Here is an 8,628-nt window from a genome sequence, read left to right as displayed (position 1 = left end):
TTCAGTGACTGCATTACTGCAGCCACCTGTCCTGTTCTGAGGCCGATCTCACGGTTCCTCCTCCCATCACTCGTAAGGAAGACACCGACAAGCTGAAACTCTGTCCCCTCGGAGAGGTGTAGACTGGATTGGCAAAGTCCGTTGATGATCTGTGAGAGGGTGAAGTCCTGGTCGAGCCATGTCCTCCAGATTAAAGACACCTTCAAAGGGTTTCTTCCACCTCTGGAAGACATCCTCAGTCGAGGTCAAAGGATGTTCTCACTTTCTGAACGCAGCCTGACGAAGACTCTTCTGACTTCTCCCGAGCAACCAGATGGTGTTCCAGGAAGTCTTTCAGGCCAACTGAAAGACCTGCTCCATCGGGGACTCGAGTCGCCCCCAGGTCACCAAGGGGGCGACTCGAGTCCCCACCGGTTGCAGTGTCACTGGACGTCTCACGGAGAGTCACATGAATTCCAACATGTTTGATTTTCTTGGAGATCTTTTCAAGTCTCCAGCAGGTCTCCTCGACATCTCTGTCAGTTGCGGTGACACCGTGGAGATGAAATTTTCCCTCAGCCGGGGAGACTAGGAAGACGTCTCCGTGACCTGCTGGAGGACAAGGAGACTGAGCAGACATTATGGAAATCTCTCTGCGATGCTAGTTAACCTCAATGAGACCTCAGTGAGAGCACACAACATTTTTTGGTCTCCCGAGTGTCCGCAGTTGATTAGTCCTGGTGACCTTTCTGCCAGTGACACAAGCCCCCTAGTGACCACTACAGCTTCCACCCTTTTAAGCCCACCGATGTCGGTTTTCTGAGCTCCCTGAGCCAACCAGGCTCTAAAGGCCTCCTCCTCCAGCTGGACAGCTTCATGGGCTGCTGGTGTCCACCGGCGTTTCTTTGGGTTGCCGCCACGGCAGACACCAATGAGCTTCTGGCCACAGCGCATAGCTGCTTCCACAATGGAGGTTCTGAAGAGTGTCCACTCACACTCCATGACTCCAACATCCTCTGGTTCATAGGACACATTTTCCCTGACATGGGCACTGAAATCATTTCATACGGAGTCCTCTGCTGAGGTTTTCCATCTTTGCCCTTACGAATGCTTTTAGGTCTGCCAGAAATCAAGCTTTATCTCAATTTTCTTTTTTTTTCAGCATTGTTTACTCAACAAAACTACATAAATAACATCAGAACAGCCTATTTCTCTATTTCGTCGATTCGTTCCGCAAACTATACCAATCAAGTGTCTTTTTAATCATTCTGCATTTAATTATGTTGGATCTATTCGGTCACATGCCGTCAAAATGTCCATGTCCTCGGTCATCTCATCGTACAGAGTGTGTTGGTTCAGTCATGTGTAAAACAAAACAAGGACGTCTCAGAAATAAAGACTTTCTATGAATATGTTCCAGCATCAGAAAGCTGCCATGCAGAAACACTCATTTTAATAATGATAAGAAGCAGTCAGTGAGCGGTGAAGTGAAAGTCGTGTTGGATGTTAGAAATTGGACACGCATGAAGCAGCCGGAAGCTGTTTCATGACAAAACAACACACACACACACATACACAGAGGGTGTAATTGTATTAGGCTGCGGTGTCTTTAAATAGCGTCTGAGAAAAAAAGGACTCAAATCTAATTAGTGTGTTTTTTGGTGTGTGTGTCCAGTAAGCCTGCGGGCTCAACACAGCAGCAGGAAACATACACATCAGCTGTTGCTGCAGTCTGGAGGGGGCTTCAGTGCTCCTCAAAAGCTGAGACACCCCCCCCCCCCCCCCCCCCCCCCCCCCCCCCCCCCTTCTTATCAACCAATTACTGCAAAATACAGCTGGACACATTTCAGGACTACCAGTGATCGGCCATGAACGAATGAATTCATTTATTTCATGCAGGAAAAAAAAATGACAATATTCAAAACAACAACAAAATAATCAGAAATTGCATAACAAATACAAAATAGTTTTGTGCTCATTTACATAATAATTTTGCATAAAGTCTGTTTTTTAATGTTTGCTTACTTCATGTTCATGCTTGAAAACATCATGTATATTTTCACTGGGTGTATTTTACATAATGTTTGTTTATATAACATATTTGTTTGCATCATGTCTTCTTGATGATGTTTGCTGAAATCATGTTTTGTTTCATCGGGTTTATTGACTTGACATTGTTTTTATGTTTATTTCAGTGTCTGTTTTTTTATACATATATTAGTTAACATCATCTGTGTTTAACTTGTTTTTATATATTTACCTCATCTTTAGTTGATATTAGTTTGCATTATGCTTATGTTTTGTCAAATCATGTTTATATGTTTGTTTACATCCCTCAGCTCATCCGGAGGAAAAAGACACTTTCTGCCTTCTGCTTTCAAAGCCATGTTTGAAGACATCATGTCGTCACAACTTTCATTAATTTTCCACTATTTCTATTTGGACTTTATAAAAATGAGCCACGAAAAATGTAAATGTAAAAATCTATATAAAACAGCTTCACTTATGATTCAAATGAGACTAATTGAATGCACACAGGGGATTCAGCGGAGGACCTCGGCTCCTCGGGAGCTGCGGCTTCCTTTCGGACTGCGCTTTCCTCAAACTGAGCCGAGTTAAGCGAACACGAATGATCGTGCAGGGCCGGCGGGGAGCTCGCCCACACCACGCCACGAGAAGCCAAAACACCCTGCGGCCTGCTGGCCCCGGCCCCGAGGAGAGGGCGGGACCAGCTGCCACCGGCCGGGCTCACGCTGTCAGGACGTATGTCAGGACCAGGGAGGCGACAGATGACGTCTGTTTTAAGACTCCGTTCAACAAATGAAGCGTCATCAGTAAAGTTAGCAATGAGTCTCCAATGTGTTGCAGTTACTGAGGGGAAGGAAGGGAGAAACTAGGCTGAAAATAGCCTGACACAAACAAAACTACGCTGAAAATGCCACAAAACTTACCTGATGTTACAACGCAATCAAGAAAACTAGCCTGAAAACAGCACGAAACTGGAACTAGCCTGTCGCTCAAGTCCTGAAAACAAATGCCTAAAAATGAGCAGAAAAACAGCATCAGATCAGCGTGGACATAACTTCCAGTTTCCAGAGTAGAAACTGAACTAAAGCTGCAGAAACTTTAACATAACATCATTCAGCCTCTGATTGGAAAGCACGGTGGAGGTACCATCATGCGTGGGGTTGCTTGTTACTGATTGATTGATTCTCTTCAGAAACTCAAGTGGAAGATTCACAGAGAGACATTTTATTATCAAAAAACAAAACAAAACAACATTATTTTACATTTAAAAAAACAAAAACACTATGTTACAGCCTGAAGGTGTGTGTGTATAAAACAGGGAATGAACTGCAGCTCCCTCTGCTGGTGGTCTCAGGGGGGGTTTATGAGTCGTTGGGGAGGCCGAACAGTTTGACGGTTCCCGCTTCTCGGTTGTTGTCGTATTTGCCCTCCTTGTCGTCGCAGGCGTAGGCCAGCAGCGGCCTCTTGGGGTGCCACGCCACGGTGAAGGTGGGAGAGTCGCACTGGACCTCCCACAGCTTTTCCCCTGCAGGACGGAGAGGGGGGGCAACAGGTCAGGGGGTCTGAAAACACCTGATATCGACGCTCTAAGCCCTCAACTTTCTCAGACTCAGATATGATAAAATAGTTAGCACACTTCCACCCGAGCAACACCAACAATTGATAAATAAAATGTATTATTGTTGCTATTATTACTGTAATCTCCTCCTCACACCTCTAGAAAAGCTGTGAACACTTCTCGTTGAGTTTGGGACTGACCTGTCTCCACCTCTGCGATGTCGATGAAGTGGTCCTCGGAGGCAGAGGCCAGCATCTTCCCGTCGTGGCTGAAGCTCAGCGTCCTGACGGGCCAGTCCAGCCTGCACAGACACACATTGTGAGGACCGCTCCCTCCCTTGGCGGGCGTTTGCCCGGCAGCCGATCGAGGAGGCGGACCCACCTGGAGAAGCAGCGCACACACACCAGCTCCTCCACGTCCCACAGGCTGACCAGGGCGTCGGCGCTGCCCGTGGCGAAGTACCGGCCCGCCGGGTCGAACTTGATGCAGATGCAGTTGGAGGGGTGGGCGTTGATGGACTGGATCGGCTTGAGCTCCGGGTAACTGAGGACGGAGCACAGACAGTCACAGCCTGAGGTCCAGGACCCTCTTCAGGGACACCGGAAATCAGTGAGAGGTCCAGGGAGGACTCCTCTATGGTTCAATCAGAACCAGAGAATCTAGAAAATTTTGAAGGCTCCCGTTGTAAATGAGTGAATGTGGGTGTGGTCAACAGTCTTTGACTTGCGTCCCCACGACCTGAAGACGTCGATGCTCCTCATCTACCCCAGGACATTGAACGCACATGAACCCCCACCCCCCCACCAAACATCTGACGTCAGGAAGACGTGCAGATCAGGTCATTACTGGGTCGGTCAGTCAAAGACCATATCTAGATGTCAGCAGAACGTACAAAATGGATCTGAAATTCAGACGTCATTATTGGACCTTTTTTTGACGTCATAATAACGTTCAGAATTTGGACGTCATCCAAAGACCATATCTAGATGTCAGCAGAACGTACAAAATAGCTCCAAGATTCAGACGTCATTATTGGACCTCATTTAGACGTGAGAGTTAGTTTCACATTCGTACCTGATCTGGACATCTGTGAAGGACCAAATCTAGACGTCAGCAGAACGTACAAAATAGGTCCAAGATTCAGACCAAGATTTATTGGACCTTTTTTTGACGTCATAATGACCCAGCTGGCATTCAACCGACCTTAAACGTTGAAATTTAGTTGAAATAATGTCAGTTGATGAAAAACGTTAAGTCAACGTCAAAACAACGTTGATAGTAAATGGTTGAAGTTGTGTCGTAAACTCACTGTGGATTCAACATTGAAATATCAACATTTTTTAGATGTATATGTAATCATTAGTATTTTTAAAATCATGACTTCTAAAAATTTAGCTGAAATATGTCAGTTGAAAAACAACATTATTTCAACATCCAGACACGTTGATAAATTTACCATTGAAAAAGTGTTTATGTGAATGTTAGCCCCCGCCTTGTATTTCTTTTTCTTTGAGTCTGTTTGTTTTCATTGTCTCGTAAAGACAGAATTATGTCCAATAAGAGATCCAACCCAAGCGGTTACATTTAGTACGTAATTCCATCAAACTGTGAACTTTGGTGAAACGCAAAACAAACATCTTTAAAACCACCACTTTGTTTCCTGTGTATTGCACTATAATTCAAATAGTTTTCTGCAAACTAGTGGTCACCCTCCCATTTGTAGATTACATACACAGTAAACTAAAAGCTCAACAGGTAAGGCTGAGGATTGCTGAACAGTAAGTTGTGAGTTCAAACCCGTGTTTCACCGGTTTGTAATGAAATGCTAAAATGACTGAAAGAAACTGCCTGAACCTCAAATGCAAGCCCAGTGGTTAGAGGGTGGTCAAATTTTAATTTGTAATTTTAAGCACTTTTGCTGCTATACTGCTCAGTTTAACTAAAACCAACTCTGCATTGGAGATCAGCACGACATCATTTTCGGACCTCCATATGACGTCCAAAAAAGACGTAATAAAAACTTTCATTCTGCACCTACAGCGGACCTGATTTGGAGGTCAAAAAAGTACGTTGATTAGACGTTATTTCAACGTCACATTGCGCAGTGGGCCCGTACCTGAGGATGTTGATGCAGCCGTTGCCGTTGGTGAGGAAGAACATGTCATTGTCGTTGTTCCAGGAGATCTCGTTCACCTCGAACTTGAACTGCTCCTCCGCCCGGGAGCGGTGCGTCTTGGCGTCGATGAACGTCACCACATCATCCTTGTTGCCCACGGCGATGGTCTGACCGTCGGGGCTCCAGCAGATGTTGATGTTCTCGCCTGGAGTGGAGAATCAAGACACTCAGATTCAACTCCGCACCGGTTCTACTATCAGTTACCTACAACAACTGAACTTGTGTCCCGGCATCGGTACCTTTGGTGTTGACGGTGGCGATACATTTGGTGGTGCGGACGTCCCAGATGCGGATGGTTTTGTCTCCGGAGGCGGTGACAAACAGGTCGGGGTTGGTGGGGTGCCAGCAGAGCTGATCCACGCTGTCACCGTGGCCTCGGTAGTTATTCTCCTTCACCTGCACAGAGCAGCAACAGATCATCCATCGACTGTGTCTCTTTAAGAGGCACCAGAATACCTCAAACATGTACTTTTTCATTAGTCCTGATCAGTAAATTTAGGTTGGTAACTCTTAAAAGTTTGATCGTTGTGATGAAACCACCTTATCTAAAAGCAGCAACCTGAATAAAGTGCATGAAGGTGGATTAAATCTGAGTTTTCATCATAAAAACTATGGTTTTATGTTAATTTTGCAATGGTAACTCATTCTGCAGTGCCTGAAAGGCGTTTGAGGACAGATCTGAGTTGGTTCAATCAGTTCAGAAAACTCACTGAGAAAAGCTTCCTATGCAAAAAATAAAACTGAACACTGAAGACAGAGATATATGGTAAAATGGGAGGGATTTTTGTAGCATGACACTAAAATTGAGAAACTCTACATTTGTTTCATGCGTTTCTATATTTCACATTTGTAATTGCATTTTGTTGGATTTTAAATACTGTTATAGTTTATTTTCATATGCTCAATTGAAATGTTTATGGAATTAGATTAATAATGACGTTCAAAAAGTCAAAGAAAAAAATAAAGTCCTCAAATAAATATAATAATGTATATCATATAGAAATCTATAATGACTAACCAGATAACTAATTCAATACTTAAAAAAAAGGAGGCTGGGGAGAAAAAAACCCCTAAAAATAGAATCTCAATCTATAGACGTATTTTCAACGGTCTTTCTTAAAATATGAGTAAAATTACAATGCATTGGTTTAGAAACGTGTAAGATAGCTGAAAAAAAAAGTTGTCAGCTTCTTTTTAATAAAAGTTTTGTATTTGATCGGGTGACATCACCAAAAAAAAGCCAGTTAAAGCAAGCTGTACTCCGGCTGATACACATATAATCTTATTCTTCCAACAAAAGGGCATAATGCATAAGGGCATAAGGTTTTTTTTAATTGTAAAAGATGGACATCTAAAGCTTTAAACCGTCCCATCACAGAGCTGTTATGATGATTTAGACTTACTGTGATGAATCGACGCACGCACTGAATAAATAATGTGATCTCCAAATACACAAAATCTACAAAATCAGTAACCGTATTCCTTAAAACTCGTTCCAGTTTGGTTGAATGAATCGAGGCTAACATTAGCATGTTAGCATTCACCGCACCGGGACTCACCAGTCGGTCCTTTTCCAGCACGAAGACGCTGGCTGTCTTATCAAAAGAACCCGAGGCCAGCCTCCGGCCGTCGCAGCTCCACGCCACGGAGTGCACTTTGGCTGTATGAGCCGGGAATTCCCGGCTTTTACTGTTACTTCTGAAGCTCTCCTGCATCTCCTGGTAGTACTGCGACGACATCTTGGAAGAGGATGTCATTCTTCTTCGCTGCGGGGGAACGAGGGAGGCATGCGCCCCCTGCTGGACAGGAGAGCGATCCGAACTCCGTTCATAAACGTTCAAATAACCTTAAAACGATGTATTTTCCCTGTAATTTACTTTTGAATTCCGTAATATGAATTTATATTGGAAATTAAACCCATAGGTATTATATCAGCACAAACTACATGTTGTTTATTTCAAGATGATGTGTTTAATTGTCAATTTCAAACAATGGTTTGAGCAGGGGTTTGACCAGCAGGGGGCGGAGCGAGCACGTTAAAGCCTCCTGCGGGTCAGGACAGCGCACCAAATCCCGTTCATAAATCATTGAAAATAAATTCAAAACGCGGTGTTATGACTTTTACCTCTTTCCACAAGAATGTATTTAAAATACAAATGATTCCCAAGCAATCAATTTTCAATCGTATTAATTCATATGTTATTTATTTAAATTTCTTTATTAATTTTCAGTTTTGAAAGCAGTCCGGTTGTTTTTCACATTAGGATGATTAATCGTTTGGGAGAATATCTGGATCAGATTTATTAAACCGAATTTCTACTAATGCAAATATTTTTTTTACCGTGTGTTATGAAATACATTCGATATATTCTTTCTTTAGATCTTATTATTCTACGTGATGGAACTTATTTGCACCATACTTAATTGAGATTCCAAACAGCAAAAAATAAATGGCTGGAACTGATAATATAAAATTTGCCTTTTTTAAAAAAAAAATATTATTTGACAGTTCCTCCAATTAAAAAATTGGACAGTTTTCTGCAACAAAAACTTTAAAGATATTGATAATTCAAACCGTGTACTGTTATCAGCAATAGTCACGTTAAACATTTTTGGTGAGGGCAAATATTCATCACTTTGCTGCCCAACTGGCGACTTTTCAGGGAAAAAGAAAATACAAGTATGGAACAAGTCTCTCAGCCATTCATGGAAATTACTGTAACATTGCCCTCAAGTGGCCATAAATCTGAAATGCAACCTGATAAATCACAATTTCTTGATTCCTTTCTTTATAAAGACAAACTCAAGTCGATTTTATTTTGCATTGCAGTTTATTTCAAGTGATGCCAAACAGACAATCCATGTTTCCTCTTAAAAAAACAACTCG

At 42.9% G+C, this 8,628-nt stretch overlaps 1 protein-coding gene across 1 annotated transcript; it reads right to left on the bottom strand.

The window, feature by feature from the left end:
* Nucleotides 1-3,208: 3,208 nt before the first annotated feature.
* On the bottom strand, nucleotides 3,209-7,486 carry thoc3 (THO complex 3). The gene is made up of 6 exons (XM_030102014.1): nucleotides 7,301-7,486; nucleotides 5,981-6,137; nucleotides 5,682-5,886; nucleotides 3,947-4,108; nucleotides 3,766-3,866; nucleotides 3,209-3,532 (listed from the first exon to the last, which is right to left on the bottom strand). Exons 1-6 carry the CDS (start codon nucleotides 7,478-7,480, stop codon nucleotides 3,369-3,371), a joined length of 969 nt encoding a protein of 322 aa, XP_029957874.1. The 5' UTR covers nucleotides 7,481-7,486; the 3' UTR covers nucleotides 3,209-3,368.
* Between the last annotated feature and the right edge of the window lie 1,142 nt (nucleotides 7,487-8,628).

Source organism: Salarias fasciatus, chromosome 2 (genome assembly GCF_902148845.1).
Source record: "Salarias fasciatus chromosome 2, fSalaFa1.1, whole genome shotgun sequence".
Classification (NCBI taxonomy): Eukaryota; Metazoa; Chordata; class Actinopteri; order Blenniiformes; family Blenniidae; genus Salarias; species Salarias fasciatus.
Note: the sequence above shows the minus strand (reverse complement) of the source record. Positions and strands in the feature narration are given on the sequence as shown.

Coding starts and splice junctions, on each gene's coding strand:
- thoc3 (XM_030102014.1), bottom strand. CDS start 7,480: ATGTCGTCGCAGTACTACCAGGAGATGCAGGAGAGCTTCAGAAGTAAC. Junction 4,109..5,681: donor GGCTGCATCAACATCCTCAG/GTACGGGCCCAC, acceptor CTCCGTCCTCAG/TTACCCGGAGCTCAAGCCGA. Junction 3,533..3,765: donor CATCGCAGAGGTGGAGACAG/GTCAGTCCCAAA, acceptor TCCGTCCTGCAG/GGGAAAAGCTGTGGGAGGTC.